Source organism: Macaca mulatta, chromosome 1 (assembly GCF_049350105.2).
Source record: "Macaca mulatta isolate MMU2019108-1 chromosome 1, T2T-MMU8v2.0, whole genome shotgun sequence".
In the NCBI taxonomy this organism is placed as follows: Eukaryota; Metazoa; Chordata; class Mammalia; order Primates; family Cercopithecidae; genus Macaca; species Macaca mulatta.
In genome coordinates this window covers 145,072,824-145,095,709 of record NC_133406.1, presented here as the reverse complement: position 1 = coordinate 145,095,709, position 22,886 = coordinate 145,072,824, and the positions used below count along the sequence as shown (strand labels likewise).

At 37.6% G+C, this 22,886-nt stretch overlaps 1 protein-coding gene and 1 long non-coding RNA gene across 2 annotated transcripts in view; one reads left to right on the top strand and one right to left on the bottom strand.

Moving 5' to 3' along the window:
- The window catches only part of TLCD4 (TLC domain containing 4), a gene marked incomplete at its 5' end in the record, with an annotated part of 47,755 nt that extends 30,770 nt beyond the window's left edge, over nucleotides 1–16,985 (top strand). Inside the window, 1 exon segment of the mRNA NM_001260969.1 lies at nucleotides 16,488–16,985. Coding sequence (NP_001247898.1) covers nucleotides 16,488–16,806 — 319 coding nt within the window. The 3' untranslated portion in view covers nucleotides 16,807–16,985.
- Nucleotides 1–22,886, bottom strand: part of LOC106999795 (uncharacterized) — a 60,388-nt gene that overhangs the window by 999 nt on the left and 36,503 nt on the right. The window lies entirely within an intron of this gene.

Sequence of the window (22,886 nt, the reverse complement as noted above, 5' to 3'; positions counted from 1 at the left end):
TCCTTATGCATTCATCCGTCCATGGACATTGAGATTACTTGCACCCCTTGGCTATTGTGAATAATGCTGGAATGGACATGGGCATACAAATATATTTTTGAGACCCTGTTTCAAATTCTTTTGGATATATTTCTAGAAGTGGGATTGCTGGATCATATCATGGTCCTTTTAATTTTCTGATGAATCTTCATACAGTTTTCCATAATGCATACATCTTTTTACATTCCCACTTACAGTGCACAAGGGTTCTGATTTCTTCACGTCTTCATCAACACTTGCTGTTTTCTGTTCTTCTGATAGTAGCCATTCTAATGGGTGGAGGTGATATCTCATGTGTTTTTCTTTTTCTTTTCTTTTTTTTTTTTTTTGATACAGAGTCTCACTCTGGTTCCCAGGCTGGAGTGCAGTGGCATGATCTTGGCTCACTGCAGCCTTGACCTCTCAGGCTCAAAGGATCCTCCCACCTCAGTTTTCTAAGTAGCTGGGGCTTTAGGCATGTGCCACCACACCTGGCTAATTTTTGTATTTGTTGTAGAGATGGAGTTTCACCATGTTGCCCAGGCTGGTCTCCAACTCCTGGGCTCACGCGATCCTCCCACTTTGGCCTCCCCAAATTTTGGATTACAGGTGTGAGCCACCGTGCCTGGCTGGTCGTGTGGTTTTGATTCACATTTTACTTTGATTCATGCGTTTGTTGGCCATTTGTATATCTTTAAAGAATTGCCTGTTGAAGTTAATTGCCCATTTTTCCTTTTTTTTTTTTTCTTTTTTTGATGCAGTTTTGCTCCGTCACCCAGTCTGGAGTGCAGTGGTGTGATCTTGGCTCACTGCAACCTCCACCTCCTGGGTTCCAGTGATTCGTGTGCCTCAGTCTCCTTAGTAGCTAGAATTACAGGCATACAACACCATGCCCAGCTAATTTTGTATTTTTAGTGGAGATGGGGTTTTGCCATGTTGGCCAGGCTGGTCTCAAACTCTTGACCTCAAGTAGTCCTCCCACCTCAGCCTCCCAAAGTACTGGGATTACAGGCATGAGCCACTGAGCCCAGCCCTTTGCCCATTTTTAAATTGGGTTATTTATTTTGTTGTAGTAGTTCCTTCTATATTCTGAATATTAATACTTTATCAAATATATGATTTGGAAATATTTTCATCTATTCCATAGGTTGCTTTTTCACTCTGCTGATTGTTTCCTTTGATGTGCAGAAGATTTTAAAGTTGATGAAGTCCCATTTGTCTGTTCTTGTTTTTGTTGCCTGTGCTTTTTGTATCATATCCAAAAAATCATTGCCAAGTCTAATATCCTGAGGCCTTCCCCTATATTTCCTTCTAGGAGTTTCATAGTTTGGTCTTATGTGTAGGTCTTTAATTCATTTTGAATTAATTTTTGTATATGGTATAGGGGTTCAACTTCATTCTTAGAATGTGGATATATAGTTTTTTCAGCACATTTGTTGAAGAGACTGTCTTTTCCCATTGTGTAGTCTTGGTACCCTTGTCAAGTCATTTGGCCATACATGCAAGGGTTTAATTTCTACAGTAGCTTCTAATTGACTTCCCTAATTCCAGATACAACCTCTCTCAGTCCTTTCCTCACAGTATTACCAGAATCATTTTTCTTACATTCCACTTTCACTACCTTATTTTTTCACTGAAAGCTGCATCCTGTTTACACATCTCTCTCTGACTTCTGAAGTTCTCTGTGATGTGCTCCATATGTCTTCAGCCTCTTTTTTTAAATTATTCATTAGAATCAGTTTTGTATCCTTACTGTCTTATGTTCCTTTGGGTTTTTCTCATATTTTTTCCTTTATTCATATCCTCCATTTTCTCCCCATCTTTGAGAAATTTATCCTTCAAGACTCAGTCAAAATCTAAAACCCAGGAAAGGCTTCTATGATTATATGTTGTCTTTTGTTATTTAGTACAGGGATAACACAGCAAGTTGGGAGTATTCCACATCAGAGACACATAAGTTAGAGCGCTTACTCTGAATGAAGCCTTATGAATAATTTTGAAGATACTGGCCATCGGAGGCACAAGCAAAGCAGGAAGATGTTCAGGATGATTGACCGGGCTCCCTAGGTCTGTGTGCATAGGGTATACTCTGGAACAAGATTACCTGTGAGGTCTCTTTTAAAAGATAATTTTATTTTTTAGTAAGATTTTTGTTTAACCACCAGACCACGTGGGAACCTGTGAGGTCTCTAAGTGATGTGTGCAGTTCATATCATTTACATAGAAGGAGCTCTCTTGGTGATAAAACACCTATCTTAAGTTACATAGCTTATGTGACATTCTCAAGGGGGTCAGATGTCATAAATCCATTAATTCCTGGGTCACTTACCATAAGCAATCCTAGACTAAGTATGTTCTGCTAAAAGCATCCCATAGATGAAGCCTCTCTTGCTACAAATTTTATTAGTCTCTTTATCAAGAGGTCTGGAATTAGAGTTTACCAGTTGATTAGCCTGGATCAGCTGTCTTTTTTCTTTTCTTCTTCTTCTTTTTTTTTTTTTTTGGTTGTTTTTTGGAGATAGAGTCTTGCTCTGTCATCCAGGCGGGAGTGCAGTGGTGTGATCTTGGCTCACTGTAACCTACACCTCCCGGATTCAAGCAATTCTCCTGCCTCAGCCTTCTGAGTAGCTGGGACTTCAGGCTCATGCCACCACACCTGTCTAATTTTTTGTATTTTAATGGAGATGGAGTTTCATGGTGTTGCCCAGGCTGGTCTCGAACTCCTGAGCTCAGGCAATCTGCCCACCTCGGCCTCCCAAAGTGCTAGGATTACAGGCGTGAGCCACTGGGCCCGGCCTCTGTTTAATTTTTATTTTATTATTTATTTAGTTTTGAGATGGAGTTTCACTCTGTCACTCCGGCCGGAGTACAGTGGCACGATCTCGGCTCACTGCAACCCCAACCTCCCAGGTTCAAACGGTTCTCCGGCCTCAGCCTCCTGAGTAGCTGGGATTACAGGCATCCGCTGCCACCTCACCTGGCTAATTTTTGTATTTTTAGTAGAGACGGGGTTTCACCATGTTGGCCAGCCTGGTCTCGAACTCCTGACCTCAGGTGATCCACCCACCTTAGCCTCCCGAAGTGCTGGGATTATAGGCATGAGCCACCGTGCCCAGCCCTTTTCTTTCTTTTTTTTTTTTTTTTGAGACAGAGTCTCACTGATATTCCTCCTGCTTATCTCCGGGTGAGTTCTTCCCTCCCAAGGTGTCAGCTCTTAACTGTTTACTCATCTTGGTATAAGGGGCTATGCTTTAGTTTTGGAATCAGATAAACTCAAGTTGCAATGACCTTGGACAAATTACTTAATATCCCTGTATTACAGTCATTTTATCTATGAAAAGAACATATTTAATATTACCGACTTCTCTGTATTATAGTCAAGTGTTTTCTTAGGTGGCACATTGAATCAACATGTCTAAAGTAGCACAACATATTTCCCTCTATATTCAGTGCATGGCCCAGCTGTCCACTTGGTTACTGCTGCTCAGCATGGGTGAAGTGTTTTTAACTGCTTCTCCCTCACTGTATTTGGTCCAGCATTAGGTCCTGCCGTATCACCTCCTAAATATTTCTCACCTTTACCACCTCTTTTCTGTCTCTACCTTCAGTGAGTTCACCATCTCTTGCTGGCTACCTTACCAGCTTCTAACTCCGTACTGTTTGGTAGAGTAACCACAAGCCACATATGAATATTTACATTTAAATAATTTAAAGGAAATAAAAATTCAATTCCTTAGTCTAACTTTTGGCATTTCTAGTGCTTTATGGCTCCATGTGGCCATACACGGAATCTATAGGTATGTGTGAGCAACATACCTTTAGTAGAACATTTTAATTATCGTGGAAAGTTCCTTTGGGCAGTGGGGCTCTAGGCCAGGTTGGCAAACCATGCACAGCTTATGGGCCAGACCCTCTGCCTGTTTTTGTAAACAAAGTTATACTGGAGCACAGCCATGTTCACTTTTCTGCCATGATTGCTTTAACTCTACCATGGCAGAATTGCGTAGTTCTGACAGAGAACAGATGGCCTCCAGCAGCTACTGCTTTAATGTTCACTATCTGGCTCTTTATGGAAATAGTTTTCCAGCCCTTGTCATAGACCATCTCCTGTCTCCCATCCTGTTCCCCTTTCATCTCTCTTCTATATTATTATCTTCCACAGTAAAGATAATATATGACTTTGTAGGAGCCTACAACATAGCTTAAGAAGAAAAAAATATGCAGCTTCCTTGGTTAAAACCTCTCAGTGGCTCTGCTTACAGGATAAAATATGAGCTCTTCAGTGTGACACAGAAAGCTCTGCAAGAAGAGCTGTCTTATCTCCTTCTGCCACATGGCCCATCAGACTCTTGTCTCACACCAACTTGTGCATCTGCTGGCAATGCCTCCTGTCTTCTTACTTGTTATTTAGGACTCAACCCAGGGATCATTTCCATCACTAAACCCCATCTCTTTCCAGGCTGAGTTGGGTGCCTCTTACATATCCTTTCATAATAGCAACATATGTTTATATTACTATACTTAATGTATTTTATTACAAAGTTCTCTCTTTTTTATGTTTCCTATTTGTCTTTACGTTTCATTAGATCAAGGGCCAAATTTTGTTAAACTTTGCATGGTCCAGTGTCCACACATTATCTGGCATGTAGTAGCCATTTGATTGCTTTTTGAATGAATGACTCCCAAGAGGTGATGAGTTAAGCTTTAGCTAATTCTGTCTCTTGAATATGATTCTGATTATGAGATTTTGAAGCAAGATAAAGCTACCTTTGACGCTAATAGGCACCTCCATTTGTTTTTGTTTAAAACTCTTTTAGAGAAATTATAAAATTAGAGATAGTTTAATTTTATAATTTTATAGTAAAAGTTATACCATACCTTTTTCTAAAAGCTTTGAATCCTTCCTAAGTTAAGAAAAGGAGAACTGGGGTTAGAATATGAATAAGAAATGGTATCATTGGGCAGTAAGGAGATTATAACAATATTGAGCACAGCTTCTTAATCACTGTGAGAGTTTCCATAGTTTAGTTGCTTTCTTTTTTAGTTTGTGGTATTTTTATTTTCTCTCCATTTTAGAGCTCTGTATATAAGAAGGCACATGGCATGCATGTGCTGGGGTATACAGTGAAAAAGTACTGAAGTAGTTTAGACACCTGGGCTTCAGTGAAATTTCTGCTGCTGAGTTACGCCCACACGCAGGTTTCTTTTGTATAAAGTAATTTAATGGTGCTAACTTCTTTCTTGCCTAAATGCTCTTAACTGTTTTTGAGGACATATTTCATGAATTGGTATTGAAACTGAATACCTTGTAAAAGCTTTGCACCTATGCTTCTTAATATGTTCATTCAATATTTATTAAATACCTCTTCAGTACCTAAATGTCCCATTCTGTGACTTCAAGGAGCTTCACATATAGCGTCTAGCTTCATGTCTGTGTTTGAGAAAATAATACCTAAAAATATAAAATATAATTTTTTCTTTTTTCTACTAAAAACACAAAAATTAGCTGGGTGTGGTGGTGCATGCCTGTAGTCCCAACTACTCGGGACGCTGAGGCAGGAGAATCACTTGAACCCAGAAGGTGGAGGTTGCAGTGAACCGAGGTCATGCTCCTGCACTCCAGCCTGGGTGATAGAGTGAGACTCTGTCTCAAAAAAAAAAAAAAAAAAAAAAAAAACCCAAATTATTAACTCGTTGAATATTAACAGTAATATCCATGTTAACACAATATTTGTGTGTGTGTGTGAAAAATAACTGCATCGCCAAAACAACAAAAACAAAAAACCATTTTAGTAGGAACAGTGTCATTGTTTTACATTTTTGCAAATCTCTTCCTATCTGGAATGATAGAATTCAGCTGGATTCTCAGATTGGCTTCTGTTTTCAGTCTGTTGTGATATGTAGTGTTTAAAGCATATGAAAAATATCTGGACTCTCAGAGTTAATTATGCAATAGAAAAAAAGTATTTTAGTGGTCTTTTCAAATACTAATAATTGTGGATATTCCTTAATATGTCATCAAAATATACCAAGAGGTAGTTTCTTAAAGGGTAAGTAAATGTGAAATCTGAAACCATATCAATGAACTTTTCATACTCTGCTATAATCAAATTCATTGGGCTTTCTTCAGCTTTAATCTTTTTTTTTTTCCTTTCTTTCTTTTTTTTTTGAGATGGAGTCTCACATTGTCGCCTGGGCTGGAGTGCAATGGCACGATCTCGGCTCACTGCAACCTCTGCCTCCCAGGTTCAAGCAATTCTCCTGCCTCAGCCTCCTGAGTATCTGGGATTACAGGCACCCGCCACCATGCCTGGCTAATTTTTTGTATTTTTAGTAGTGACGGGGTTTCAATGTGTTGGCCAGGCGGGTCTTCAACTCCTGACTTCATGATCCACCCGCCTCAGCCTCCCAAAGTGCTGGGATTACAGGTGTGAGCCACCGCACCTGGCAGGCCTTCGATGTTTTACATATGCATAATTTTGATTCATCATGTCTTGGTCATTGGGAAAATATTGGCTCATTGAGTTATGTAGGTCTTCTAAGTGTTGAACATTTATTAGATGACATTTAAAATATCACCACAGATCTCATTAGAAAAGTCTTTAAGTATTGAGAGGCTGTCAAGCTCACAGTTGCAGATACAAATTTTCTAATATTCTGATTTTCCTTTGAAAGTTCAAATTTTGTTGTTGGCATCAAAACTGTCAGTTGCTTTTCTTTATGTGACAAGCACATTATTTTTTTGTTTTTGAGAGAGTGCCTGCCAGATGGCTCAAGCAATCAGTTTATTGTTTTTTGTTTTTTTTTTCCAAGTAAAAATGGCATTCTGTGGAAGAACCTGGTAGTTTAGTTTACATTTCAAACCATCACTTGAGGGTTTTTCCTCAAGACAACCATTTTACTTTGCAGCGGAAATGCCTTATGTGTACTTCCCATTTTATTATATGGAATATTAAAAGACACATACTCAGAGGTCATTTAATAAAAATAATAAATAATTCTTACTGCTTCATTAAGGGCATTTCTAACTGAAACTTTTCTTTTTTCTGGTGTTTTTTTTTTTTTTTTTTTTTGAGACGGAGTCTCGCTCTGTTGCCCAGGCTGGAGTGCAGTGGCCGGGTCTCAGCTCACTGCAAGCTCCGCCTCCCAGGTTCACGCCATTCTCCTGCCTCAGCCTCCCGAGTAGCTGGGACTACAGATGCCTGCCACCTCGCCCGGCTAGTTTTTTGTATTTTTTAGTAGAGACGGGGTTTCACCGGGTTAGCCAGGATGGTCTCGATCTCATGATCTGCCCGTCTTGGCCTCCCAAAGTGCTAAGATTACAGGCTTGAACCACCGCGCCTGGCCTCTGGTTTTGTTTTTAACCGCAAGCGTGTGGTGGGAAAGGATACAGTGGCCATTAATACCGTTTCTTTATTTGTGCTAAGATGCCAGCAATTTTATTTACTAGCGCTTTGTACTATCAGTATAGAAGTCAACACAATGGGCCGGGCGCGGTGGCTCAAGCCTGTAATCCCAGCACTTTGGGAGGCCGAGACAGGCGGATCACGAGGTCAGGAGATCAAGACCATCCTGGCTAACATGGTGAAACCCCGTCTCTACTAAAAAATACAAAAAACTAGCCGGGCGAGGTGGCAGGTGCCTGTAGTCCCAGCTACTCGGGAGGCTGAGGCAGGAGAATGGTGTAAACTCGGGCGGCGGAGCTTGCAGTGAGCTGAGATCCGGCCACTGCACTCCAGCTTGGGCGACAGAGCGAGACTCCGTCTTAAAAAAAAAAAAAAAAAAAAAAAAGAAGTCAACACAATGAAAAAGGCAAATAATGTTTTAATACTATTATTAAAATAATTTTATCCAGAAGACCTCCCAAAAAGGACTCAGGGGTACATAAACCACATTAGAGGACCTATCATTGATTGATATTTGTCATGTAAGGCTTCACAGAGAACGTGGCATACACGCTTAAATGTTTTAGGACTTTTTTTTTAAAAGAAGTGGATAGAGAGGGAAGGGCCTTCATTCAAGAAGGAAAGAATGAACATAGGATTTTGAAAAGTGAAATAAACATGCTATGGGAAAGAGAAAGTGACTGGTAGGATCAAAGAGTATGTGTTAGGAGGAGGGTGGATAGACGTAGAGGATATTGAGTATCTGGGAGAGCTGATTGAACTTGACCCAGTGGACAGTGAGATTATAGTGGAGAAAGACATTCTGGAAAGAGCACTGAGTGGTTATAACTTTTGATATTTATAGGATAGATTGTAACACTGGAGACAAAAGTTTGGGTTAGGTTATCCAGTTCTTAGTTGTGTGAATGAACAGTATAATTTCATTAGTTCAGAAAGTAAATAAGAGTCCATATTAAGCTGTGGGACTAGAGAGATGACAAAATAGAGATTTTGAAGAAATAAAATGAAATTGGCAATGAATGGATAAATTAGAGAATACAGACAAGCTTAAGACAAATCCTATATTGGACCCAGAGAAATGTGCCCATCAAAAGTGATAGAGAATTAGGAAGACTTGGAGGGAAGGTGACGAATTTAGTTCGAAGATACTGGATAAGAGGACAAACACAGCCTCTGAGTGGAAATTTAGTGAGAGCTCGAGAGAGGAACGTTGGGATGATCAGAATAAGGTGATATTTTAACCTGTGAGAAAAGATGGTATTTAGAAGATTAGCGTTAAATGTTTAAGATTGCCAGGCATGGTGGCTCACGCCTGTAATCCCAGTACTTTGGGAGGCCGAGGCAAGTGGATCATGAGATCAGGAGATCGAGACCATCCTGGCCAACATGGTGAAACCTCGTCTCTACTAAAAGTACAAAAAAAAAAAAAAAAAAATTAGCTGGGTGTGGTGGCGGGCACCTGTAGTCCCAGCTACTCAGGAGACTGAGACAGGAGAATTGCTTGAACCTGGGAGGCGGAGGTTGCAGTGAGCCAAGATCGCACCACTGCACTCCAGCTGGTGACAGAGCGAGACTCCGTTTCAAAAATCGACAAAAAAACAATAACAAAAAACAAAAACAAAACAAAAAAACAAGATTGGAAAATCAGAGAAAGAAGAGTAGACATAATGAAGGAATAATTTAGGAGTAGTAGGGGAACCAACATAATATGGAGCTGGAGGGAAACTTGTCTAAAATTCAGTTCTTAAATTCCTAACCTTCCAGGGTTAATATTTATTAAATATTAAATACAAATGTTTACATGCCTGAAGAAATTACATTTGCAACTAAGATGTAAGTAGAGTCAGCTCACAGCCCAGTCCCTTCGCAGAGTTCCGGAAACAGTACAGCATCCAAATCCTTATTGGAGTTTTTCCAAGGATGTCAACAAAGATCCAGTTTGTTACTCACAACAGCACTTCTTAAAATTCTCTTCATTCCTCTTGGACTCACAATATCTCGACCCCACAGCTTTCCCAAGGCTCTCTCAAACTTCTGACTCTCAAGTCCTTTAAAACTCAACAAACCAGTGCCATCAAGGATCAATTATTTGTCCCTGTCCTCTTTCCTCACTTTTTTTTTCTGTACCTGCAGATAGCCCTCCATCCTCTTTCCAAATGTGAATTAGAGCAAATAATTCCTAGTTTTTACACTTTTTCTAGTTTTTACACAATTTTTAGGGAGTGCAATACCTCCACACAGTTAACTCCCAGTAAACTTAATGGGAAGGTTCAAGTTCCTTTAGAAGGGTAGGAGGAGGAATAATTGCTAAATGACCAAAGTTAGGATTTCCTCTCTGGAGTCAAGGGAGGATTGTATTAATAAATACATACATTTTGCTGTCTTTTATGCCTGTTTTAGTAATAACAGTAAATGGTGGGTAAAAGAAAGTGTTGTTCTCCTTCTTTCCTTCCTTCCCACATGCGTGTTTTCCTCCCTTCCCCTCTTTCTTCTCAGATTCAGTACTGACTTTCACAAACTGTTAGTCTTTATTTGCTAGAATGAAAGAATGTTCTAATTAGGTAAGAAGAGGTGGATTCCAACAAAATAAGTGATCTTTCTGCCATGGAAGAGGAAGGTAAGGAGGACAGTTATGTAAATATTATTTCACCTTGAATTGATATTTAGGGTCTTTCCTTTGAAAGAAACTGGTTTAAAGACCAGGCACTGGTTAGATGGAAAAACTGGCAGAAGCTAACACTATGGTTATGGGGAAGCTATGGGTGACCACTTTCTTTTGTAGAGTTGCAGTCATATCATATTGGGTTTGGGAGTGGAGTAAGAATGTCTGTGAATATGTCTGACTTCCCTTTCAAAAAATTGGCAGAGAAGAGAAGCGGTGGAGGGGAGGTTTTTGGATTAGGAGGAATTGAGCATGTTGGTAAAAGAAGAAAGAATCAATTTATAGAAGGGGAACTTGATAGAGCAAGGGAAAGCAGGGTAGTTCATTGAGTAAATCCTAGAAGGTGAGGACTCTTCTGTGAGTTGAAAGGTAAAGGGGCCTGAGAAGAATTTTTGAGATCTTGGGGTCAGAGTGGAAGGAATTCATGGTTGATGGACTCTAATGCAGTTGACTCCCGAACAACATGGGTTTGAACTGTATGAGTCACTGACACATGGAGTTTTTTCAATAAAATTTGCACTAAGTGTGCCTGCCTTTCCTCCAACTTCTTCACCTCTTCCACCCTGCCACCCCTGTGACAGCAGGACCAACTCCTCCTCTTACTCAAGGCTAGTTAACGTGAAGACGACAAGAGTGAAGACCTTTACAAAGATCCACTTTCACTTAATAGTACATATATTTTCTTTTCTTTATGATTTTCTTTTCTATAGAAAATAATGTTTTTCTCTAGCTTACTGTATTGTAAGAATATAGTATATGATGCAAATAACATAAAATAATGTTAATTGACTTTTATGTTATTGGTAAGGCTTCTGGTCAACAATCAGCTACTAGTAGATAAATGTGAGCAAGTCAAAAGTCAAGGAATTTTCAACTGCGTGGGAAGTCAGCACCCCTAACCCTGGCATTGCTCAAGAATTAACTGTGTCTCAGTAATAGAAGGAACCAGATACTCTGATGGGATTGAGAGACAAAAGTGAATGAGGAAGGGAATTGACTTGAATGGCAGGACATGTTTGGAAGCAACTATATGGGAACTATGGAGTTAAATGAAAGGATTGTCAAGCCAATTTGAGAATTCTGCTGAAGTTCAAATCTTTTAAAATTATATTTGTGCCATTTATCTTAATATGTCAAGATTGGTGGGTAATTATATTTATTGAATTTACAGTATGGGGGAGTTCTTACTCTGTGTCATGGCAGCTTCATAGTACAAAGGAGGTACTATCATTTATCTTCATTTATAGAGAGAAAACAAACATAGAGGTTAATAGCAGAGAGAGCTAAAACCACACAGTTACTCCATGGCAGAACCAGGCTTTCAACCCAGGCAGCCTGACTGCAGAGCACCCTACGTACTCTTCACATCATTCTGTATTGCCTAAGGAAAGCTGGCTTGATGAAACACTGGAGATCAGCAGAGTGGGTGAGATAGATTAAGTGGCAAGAGAACGGAGGGTGCTGATGTGTGTTCTGAAGTTAACTTGGAGTTTGGATTAGGTAGGAAAGGAAGTGAAAGTATGGAGGCTGATAGAGATTTGAGGATTTGAAGGTCAAAGAAGTAGTTTAGGTGAGATTGGGTAAAGAGACATATGGAAGGCTTATGATTAGAGAGGAATGGGTTCGTTGAGGTATAATATTTCTTGAGTAATTCCAAGGCTGCCATGTAGTCAAAGAAATGAATGGCTGAAGGAGAAGGGAGGTCTTTGGAGAAGAGAAGGCTGGAGGATCAGAGACCTGGATTAGAATGTGGATGTCATTGCTTTAGTGGTGGTTTTCCTGTTTGCAATATTATTTCATTAATTTAGCCATTGCTATCTAAATAGTCTCTCTTAATTGTCTTGGATAATTTAGCTCTTTTATCCTACATAAACTTATAAAACATAATACATCTCTTATCCTATATAAATTATTTGATATTTTAATCACTCAAAAATATTTTCAGGCTTTTTAACTATTAATTTTTAGTTTCTTATGTTGAACAATTTTAGCTTAATCATGACTAATTCAGTTAAATTGAATATTAAGATACATGGATGTTTTACTGCTTTTGCAATTTGATTTCTAAAATGATGTAAAATTAGGCAAGGCAGTTTTTTTAAGAAAGCAAAAGTGGAATAGAGCGAACGTTTGCTGAACTTTTTAAAAAACTTTTTATCTTTAGAATAGTTTTATATTTACAGAAAAATCAGAAGGCTGATACAGAGGGTCCCCATGTACCCCACACCCCGCTTTCCCTATTGTTAGCATCATAGATCAGTAGGGTGCAGTTGTTACAGTTAGCGAACCAACGTGAATATCTTATTGTTAACTGAAGTCCATACTTTGTGTGGATTTCTTTCGTTTTTGCCCAGTGCCCCTTTTTGTCCCAGGATCCCTTCCAGAATGCCACACTACATTTAGTTTCATGTCTGCTTAGGCTACTGTTGACTGTGATCGTTTCTCAGATGTCCCCTGTCTTTGGTGACCTTGATGGTTTTGAGGAGTACTGATCAGGTGTGCTGATGTGTGTTCTGAAGTTAACTTGGAGTTTGGATTAGGTAGGAAAGGAAGTGAAAGCATGGAGACTGTCCCTCAATTTGGGTTTGTCTGATGTTTTTCTCGTGATTACACTGGGGCTGTGGGGTTGGGGGAGGAAGACCACCGAGGGACAGTGCCATTCTCATCACATATATTAGGACTGCATGCTGTGAACATGATTTAATCATTGTTGATGTTAAGCTTGTTCACCTGAGGTAGTGTTTGTCCGGTTTCTCCATTTTAAAGTTATTCCTTACACCTGCCCTTCCCCTACCCCTTCTATACTGTACACTTTGGAAGGAAGTCACTCTGTGTATTACTTTGCTGGGGCTGCCATAAAAAATGCCACAGTCTGGGTGACTTAACAGAAATGTGTTTTTGCACAGTGTTGGAAGCTGGAAGTCCAGGATCAAGGTGCCTGCAGGGTTGGTTCCTGGTGAGGCGCCTCTCCTTTTCTTGCAGAAGGCAACTTCTCTCTATGTCCTCACATGGCCTCTTCACTGTGTGTGCATGGAGGGAGAGAGGGAGAACTTTGGTCTTTCTCTTCTTTTAAGGGCACTGGTCCTATTGGATTGGGGCCTGACCCTTGTGACTTTATTTAACCTTAATTGCCTTCTTAAAGGACCTATCTCAAAATACAGTCACTTTGGGGCTTTAGGGCTTCAACATAAGAATTTAGTGGGAAACAGTTCAATACATTACACTATACACAGCTCACACTTGAAGAGTAGGGGTTTATGCTTTACCTCATTGAAGGTGTGTTTTCTACATAAATTATTTGCAGTTATTCAGAACAGATTTGTTTCTTCTCCCCTATTCATGTATATCAATATTGATTTCTGGATATTTATACTTTAGGTTATAATCCAGTACAACATTATTTATTTTGTTGCTCATATTGTGAGTTTTGGACTTGGAGAGCTCATTTGGTTGGTTTCTGTGTTCCTTTGACATAAAGATACATCATTTTGTTTTTTGAGCACTTTCTTGCTCTCTGGCCCTAAATGATACTCTAACAGGTTCATATTGTATATTGTGTATTCTGTGTTCCCAGCCCTCAAATCAGGTATTTCTCAAGGAGCCCTAGTTTCTCTCATGGAGAGTGGTATTAGAAGCCAACATGTGGATGCCATGTGTGCTTACTGTTACTGAGGCATCATGGTTTCTATGGGCTCCTAGCTGACAGAACCTGGAAATATGCTGACCTGTGTGTATACGTGTATCTATAATTATTTCTGTATGTATGCATTTATATCAAGCTAAAATAGCTCACTGTTTCCAAATCTAATCCAGTATCTCATGCCAAAAATCTAGCCTCTTCTTGCTCGTCTGAAACTTTTCACTCCAACAATGAGAAACCTGGTTCCCACTATTTTTCATCAAACAAATCTATTTATTTGTTCAGTCCTGATATACATGTATAATGGTTTCAGAATTGTCAGCCATTTTTGCCATGAGCTAGAGTACATTGCCTGTACACAGTTTTCTTTTGTCTTATTGTCTCCATTCATCTTTGAAGTCACTTAGGTCAGCACCTCTTTCTACCTTAGTCCTTTCAGGGATGTTATATCATACATTTGTAACAGTTAAGATTCATTTGTCACTGTTTGCATTGCATCCTGGCATCCCCCAACCTCCTGATTGTTTAAAATTTTGCATACATCAGGTTCACTTTTAGTGCACTTCTGTGGGTTTTGGTAAGTGCATAATGTCATGTATCCAACACTATAGTGTTATGCATAACAGTTTCACCACCCTAAAATATCCCTTATTTTACCTACTCAATCCCCTTCTACTCTTTCCGAAACACTGGAAACCACTGCTCTGTTTTCTGTCTTGATACTTTTGCTTTTTCTAGAATGTCTACAAATGGAATCATACAGTATACAGGATTTTCAGAATGGTTTCATTTACTTAGCACTTTAGATTCATTCGTGCTGTTATATGAATTGATAGTTTATTTGTATTGCTAAGTAGTATTCCACTGTATGGATATACTACAATGTTTGTCCATCTTGATGGCTTGTAGTTGTTGGCAGTTATGAATAAAGCTGGTGTAAACATGTATGCAGCTTTTGTGTGGACATACATCTTTTAATCAGTGGAAAAATACCTAGGAATGTGATTGCTGGTTTGTGTACTATGAATATGATTAGTTTTATGCCTGCTAAACTGTCTTCTAAAGTGGTTGTACCATTTTGCATTCCTAGCAGCAATGAGTGAGTGTTCTTCTTGTTCCACACCCTTGCCAGCAATTGTTATTGTCCATTTTTTGGGATTTTAGCTATTTTAATAGGTGTATAGTATAGTATCTTGTTGCTAAAATTTGCTCTCTCTCTTTCTTTCTTTCTTTCCTTTCTTCCTTCCCTTCCCTCCCCTCCCCTCCATTCCCCTCCACTCCACTCCTTTCTTTCTTTCCTTTCTTTCTTTCTCTCTCTCATCTTGAGATGGAGTCTCACTCTTGTTGCCCAGGCTGGAGTGCAATGGCACGATTTCAGCTCACTGCAACCTCTGCCTCCCAGGTTCAAGAGATTCTCCTGCCTCAGCCTCTCAAGTATCTGGAATTACAGACATGCGCCACCACACCCAGCTAATTTTGTATTTTTAGTAGAGATGGGGTTTCGCCATTTTGGCCACACTGGTTTCTTTTCTTTTCTTTTCTTTTCTTTTTTTTTTTTTTTTTGAGATGGAGTCTCGCTCTGTCACCCAGGCTGGAGTGCAGTGGTGTGATCTTGGCTCATTGCAACCTCTGCCTCCTGGGTTCAAGCAGTTCTCTGCCTCAGCCTCTGAGTAGCTGGGATTACAGGTGCCTGCCACCATGCCTGGCTAATTTTTGTATTTTTAGTAGAGACGGGGTTTCACCATCTTGGCCAGGCTGGTCTTGAACTCCTGACCTGATGATCCACCTGCTTCAGCCTCCCAAAGTGCTGGGATTACAGGCGTAAGCCACTGCACCCAACTGACCATGATGGTTTCAAACCCCACCTCAGGTGATCCACCTGCCTCGGCCTCCCAAAGTGCTGGGATTACAGGTGTGAGCCACTGAAATTTGCACTTTCTAATGACAATAGTGAACATCTTTTTATATGCTTATTTTTCATCTGTATATATTTTCTGATGAGATGTTTGTTATGCTCTTTTACCAGTGTTTTAATTGGGTTGTTTCTTATCGTTGACTTTTAAGAATTCTTTATGTACTTTGTATACATGTACTTTATCATACATGTATATTTTAAATATGTTTTCCTAGTGTGTGGTTGTCTTTTCTTTAACAGTGTCTTTCACAGAGCAAGTTTTAATTTTAATGAAGTCCAACTTACCAACTTTTTCTTCCATAGATGATGCTTTTGGTGTTGTATCTAAAATATCACCACCAAATGCAAGATCATGCAGGTTTTTTCCCCTGTTTTCTTACGGAAGTTTTATAGTTTTGCATTTTACATTTAGGTCTTTGATCCATTTTGAGTTAATTTTTGTGTAAGGTGTGAGATCTCTGTTTAACTTCATTTTTCTCCATGTGGATATACAGTTTTGCACAGCTTGTTGAAAAGACTTTCTTCCTCCCTGAATTACCTTTATGCTTTTGTCAAAAATCAGTTGAGTATATTTGTGTGGGTCTATTTCTGAGCTCTCTTTTCTCTTCCATTGGTTTATTGATTCTTTCACCAACACCATGCTGACTTGATTACTGTCGCTTTATAGTAAGTCTTGGAAATGGGTAGTGTGAGTCCTCCAACTTTTTTCTTTTTCAGCATTGTGTATGCTATTCTAGGCCCTTTGCTCCTCCTTCACTGAATTTTAAAATTTAAAAACTAAAATAAAAATGGTTAAATCCTCAGAGAGGCAGTGTAAATGTGATGTTTCTTTAATTCATTTTTCAGGTGGTTCTTTGAAGCTCTGAAGTATCCCAAGTTTTCTAAAGCTATCGTTATCAATGGAATACTCATGACAGTAGTATTCTTCATCGTGCGGATTGCCTCAATGCTTCCTCATTATGGCTTCATGTATTCCGTGTATGGAACAGAACCCTACAAAAGGCTTGGAGTTTTAATCCAGTTATCCTGGGTCATTAGTTGTGTTGTTTTGGATGTGATGAATGTCATGTGGATGATCAAAATTTCAAAAGGTTGCATCAAAGTCATCTCTCACATCAAACAAGAGAAAGCCAAAAATAGTCTTCAGAATGGAAAACTTGATTAAAGGAGTGCTACCGATAAGCAAACTTGGTTACTACCCAGTATTATATCTGCTGATAGGGTGAATTCTTGGCATGTTCTTGTGTATCTTTATTAATTATAATTGTTATTCAGGATTTCAGTGTCATTTTTTTTAACCTTTAGAAAAGAGAAGGCCGGGCACGGTGGCTCATGCCTGTAATCCCAGCACTTTGGGAGGCCAAGGTGGGTGGATCACTGAGGTCAGGAGTTCGAGACTAGCTTGGCCAACATGGTGAAACCCCATCTTTACTAAAAACACAAAAAAATTAGCTGGGCGTGGTGGTTGGCGCCTGTAATCCTAGCTACTTGGGAGGCTGAGGCAGGAGAATCGCTTGAATCTGGGAGATGGAGGTTGCAGTGAGCTGAGATTGTGCCACTGCACTCCAGCCTGAGTGACACAGCAAGACTCCGTCTCAAAAAAAAAAAAAAAAAAAGAAAGAAAGTAAAATTAAAATTAAGTTTTCATCCCAAGATGTCTTTTCTGCCTTTCTTTTGCCTTATTTATAAGCATGGATAAAAATCTTAAAGGTTTAAATAAAAATGATCAATATAATGGTGAATCTTTTGAGAAATCTCTTAACTGCATTAGTATTTTTCTCTGTGAAAGATGACTATGATAATCTGGTACAAATGGTTTTATGTCACCAATTTTGCTGAAAGAATGGGAACTGCTTTTAAATCTGTAAATAGCTCTTAACATTTGTTGTATGCACTCTTTTCTTACTATGGCTGTCAACACTTGTGTAGGGTTTAATTTCTAAATTGTTGGCATGTTCTCTTTCTCAGGCTATTCAGAAGTAACATTTTTTATTTCAGACATGCAATCACCTATTAATGATGAAATATTTTACCACTTTGGGAATATTTAATTAATTTAGTCATGGAGAATATGCCCCACATTTTAAGATTTCTCAAATATCACTGTCTTATTTCTATTTTAGCATTTATCAAATTATTGCTTTTTTATTTTATAGTAAGGCTTAAGACAGATTATAGACCTCCTTAAGAGATGAATTTCTTCTTCTAAAAATGCATGTCGATAGAGGACTATTTAGGCTAATAGGAGGAATCATTAAGAAAAAAAGCTTTATTATCCCTATCTGCTTTCCTTGCATTTTTTCTGTGAAAAATATTTTCTGTTTGCAAAATCTTCCCTGAGTTCTGAACCCAGCACCATCAGTACCAAAGTCTTATGCAATATGTATTTATTATGCTCCTGAAATAGGCCTCTTCTTGATGAGACCCAAACTATTACAAAAAATCAGTGTTCATATTTTACTCACAATTCATACCCGTGCTTACTTAGTCGGCATTTTAATGCTTTGAATTTCTATCTTAAAGCACAGAAAAAAAAGAAGGTAATTTAATCCAAGTATTCTATCATCAAAATTATTGTCTGATTATATGAAGATAGATGACTGGCGACTCTGGTTGTGTGTGTATGTGTTTTGCTTTTACTTTGATTCTTGCAATCCAAATATAGAATTATATATTTATCTATTATTGCCTTTATTTATTTTTTAAGCACTTGAGCTTAATGATTATTCTTACCTGAGAAAGGAAGAAATTTAATTCTACCAGTGATGAATACTTGAAATTAATTGAACTCATGCCAAAAGATGTAATCCATTCAGTTTCGTGGTTTGAAGGAGAATGTTTGACTCACTTTCATTGTTCATGCTAGCTGAATATAATCAAGACTTTTGATTTGATTTGATTATTCAATGCAGATAGAGCCTGATAAGTTTTAGAACATTTAAAGAAGATTGAAATCTCAGTCAATAACTAAGTGATAAAATGAAATTGATTGACTTATACTAGGTACATTTATTTTTGAAAGAATTAATGTAAAATAATAGTTATTTTTAAAGCAGCTAATATTACACTGATAATTTGTTGCTAAATTTAATGCTGTCAACACCATAGGTGCTTAAATATGTACTGGTTAACTAGAGGGGGGTAGGAAAACAAGTGATTTTATCTTGTTCTTACCTTTTTGCAGGAAAAGTGGCTTTAAAAAATTTACATAATAAAAATATTTTGGAAATTCTTTCTTTTAGAAAGATACCTTGAGATAAATATTTTTTGACTCTGGATATTTCTCTAGTTCTGAACACAGATTTTAAACCCACTATCAAAATGAAGACAGTATAAAGCTATAATATTAGTGAGTCTCTGTGTAGCAGTTTGTTTTTATAGTTACTATTCCATGCTTAAAACTTCATTCTTACTTTCATTAATGTTACCCTTCACTGGTATAGCCACTCACTAAATAAGTATATTTAAAATATCAAAATTTTGAACTAAAGTTTGTGATTCCCTTATTCAGCAATCCTTATCTTATGCTGGCTGCATGACAGTTAATTCAACATCCAGATTAAATACCCTAAAGTAGCTTCTACATATTTCCTCATACAACAGACATGGAATGGAAGTGCCACTAGAAACTGCCCTGCTACTTTAAGTCTGACCTTTGCAGGAGGTACACTTTGCTGTTCTATGATTGTATTCACCTACCTAAAATACAAATGAAGATGGAACATATCATTTACTACACGATGAATTTTTCATTTATTAAATGAAAAACGTTTGCTAGACATTTTAAATATTCAGTATTTTGACTACACAGATTAAGTGATTCTATCAGGCATTCTGATATTTAACAACTCTATTAAAATATTTATAGAAAAATAAAAGCAAATTGATAAAAATTTTTGAGCAATTCTATTTTTGTAGAAAAAAATGACAACCTGTAATTATAAAGATGTTTTTTGAATGTGTAGTATCCTAGACAATAAAAGTTCTTGTGAAACTTAACAATGAATGAAAACCAACTAATAGCATGCAAGATCATAGATCCTGCATTAAATTTTTATTTGTGAAAATTTGAAAATTATGAGCTTTAACTTACAAAGTTTGCCTTCTTAGGTCTAAAGTCTTTTAAAGGATTATTTGCATTTATGTAAAACTCAAAATGAAGTTATATATGAGTGCAAAGAAATTAACTTCTGCTCAAATATGTGTTGATACCCTACAGTAAGTTGAATTAAATTTTTATCCCAACTGTTTGATTTTGTTATTTCATGGATTAGCCTTATGTTAAGTGAAATAATAGTTATGTTGTTACCACCCCAAGAGTGACTCTCATATATTATGGATGACCCAGGACTGTCTTAAAGGTCTAGTTTTAAAAACTGCCTAGTTTGTAAGTATTTGAATCCAGTTTCTTTTCTAAATTTTAATAATTTGACTCAAAATTTTTGCTACAGGGTCAACTTTTAAATTGTATACTTCCTCTGAGGCACACTGGGCATTTGGAGAATGGTTCTTCACTGGTGTTGAGAGCCAGGTTTACTATTGGTTGCACCATCTGTTATCAGGCATGCAGAAACACTTTTCTTCTGGAGAAACAGAGGAGAAAGTGTTGTTACAGTGTACATGTTTTGTCTGTGTCATTTTTTAAGGGAAATAAACATGTTCCAAAAGATGCTGTTAAAATAAATATTTGAACACGTTTTCTGTTTCTAGGCTGCTCTTAATTCCAAACATTTAAATAAATGTGCATTTGAATGGCTTTAAGTGGTTTAGTCTATTAGCTGAAATGGAATAGTTCATGTATTGACATCATCAATAATACTTCATAAAAGTTTGTGTATTTTTATGTGTTTGGATTCCATAAGAAGTTGAACTTAGATAATTTATTAAGAGTAGCACAGTGTTTCTCAGGTGCAAGCCGGCATACAGTGAGACCCTTCCTGTGTCTCTGGATGCACATAGACCTTCCCAACCTTAAACACAGCTCCTTGAAATACATTAAAGCTACTGAAAGTGACCTCTGATGCAAAACACATGTGAGGTGTATAGGACAATGAAAAGCTAGAGGATCTGGAGTTAGAGGAGGCATTGAGAGTGCTTTTCCCTTAAATGCTGTGATAGTCCTCCCTCGATCTAGAAGTTTTCTCTTTGAATCCTTCCATCTCTTTCTCCTGATACCCCAGATGACTTCATCAGCATCTCCCTCTTTTATGCTAACACCTTTCACTGTCAACTTTTGAGACCTCCCCAGGTATCTGTAAGCTTCCCAGTCTCTTATGGCAAATTTAAAAGTTTACAAATAGGTTCTCTCATTGAAAAAAAGCATTGTAGTCAAGTTTAAAGTGGAGCTCAGACAAATCATGACTTATTAAGAGACTACAGGAAGCCATTCAGCATTTAATACCTGTTTAAAACATGAGGCAAAGCTAATAATGTTATGGTTTTATTAAGAGACATCTGTCATCTCTCTCTTTCTTAAACTGGTTTAACAATCAGAGCTTTGTAATGTGTTTCAGCTGAAGATTTATTATAGGCTTGTAAATTATCTAAATGTTCTTTTTAGACCCCATGACAGGAGCACAGAGGAATTGTTATGAGAGGGTAGGTGCTGGCTTGTGGCAAAATTATTTTAGAGTCCTGCTCGTTAGGGAAAACTTTGCTATTAGGGTAATGTTTCTTTGAAATTTACCAGCAACTGCATTACTTGGTGTTTTCCAAAGTACAACATCCAAGGACTTGAACCCTACCCCTTTCTAGGCCACACTAGGCCGGCTTCTAGTTTTGATAATAATTCATACCTTTATTGGAATATATTTTGGATGGCAGTGAAGAATTGAAAGCAGCTCCTAAAGATTGGTTTGTTTGCATTGAAAATGTTTACACTTATTCACTCTAAGCAGTGGACACATCAGGCCCTATACATAAGACCAAAACCAGAAATATTTCTAAATCTCAAAGATTTATAAGTACAGTACCTCTGGCTGAAAACTCGTTAAACATCCTCTGTATATTTTTTCTTTATATCTTTATGTAATTCTTTCTGTAATTAAGTGTACATTAGGGTTATTTGCTACTTTACAAGCCTAAAGGTATAGCTGTATATAGAATGTGCTCTATGTTTTTCTGTTTCCTGTTTGGTTTGTTTCTGGTATGACTGTGTCTACTTTTTACTTAAGGAACTTTGTGTAGATAATACTCTCACTAACTTGTAAATAGGATAAGTTATGAGATTTTTTGGTATTAGAATTTGTAATAATAATGACTTTTAGATTTTATTTGAAAAAGCTACTTGGAAAGCAGTAAATAGAGCTATAGTGATATATATAGATACATAGATATATACTTTTTTCTGAGAATGTATAATATATAATTGTCAAAGATTTTTAGAAGTCTGTCAAAATATACTTAATATCATTTTGAGAACATACCTTCTAATTTATTTCCATAAGGCTGAAGAACTTTTATTTACAAAATGTAAGACTAGATAATTTATGAATCAGTGTTACTAGGACTTATCAGTACTTAAAATAGCAACTTAGCATTCTTTATTTTGTTTCCTGGTTGTTTTATTTGGAGGGATAATAAATGTCTAAGTTATTTCCATTAAAATTTTGAAATGTTTGTGTACTTTATGTGTGCCATTTTAAAGTATATGCAAGTTCTAAGCAATAATCTGCATGTTATACAAGGTTGACATACTTTGTCATGAAATTTTTAGTTAACATTTTAAGAATGATAAAATGAACACCCTGTAAATCACCCCCCTCTCCCCTTCCCCTCCATGAAAACCTTGGGATTTTCTTGTGCTAGAACACTACCACAATGTGGTGCAAAGCTTTGTATTTTGTGGAAAAAAAAAATAAAATCACAATTATTTAGTGCAAAAGTTTGTCTGCAAGGTGTATACTTTAATAGTAATTAATGAATAGATTAATGATAAAATTATATTCTGCAAATCAAATAATCTCTTCTAGCACCTTAATCCTAAAGGTAAATTTTTATTCCTCAGGATCCTGGTGGAGCTTCCTTATTTCCTTCCCTCCCTTTCTCCCCACTGAGGTCCCAGCTTGGTAGCAGACCAGCAGGAGTTGCAAACATTTTAGTCATGCTTGTTAATGAAAGGAATGGTGCTGTCTAATCGATATGTTCTTTTAGATTAAGTAAAACTTTGGCAGTTGTGTTTTTAATCTCCTTACCTTTGTCCCTAGGGCCTCTCATGTGGTCTCTAGTGCTTTTTGCCAAATGTCT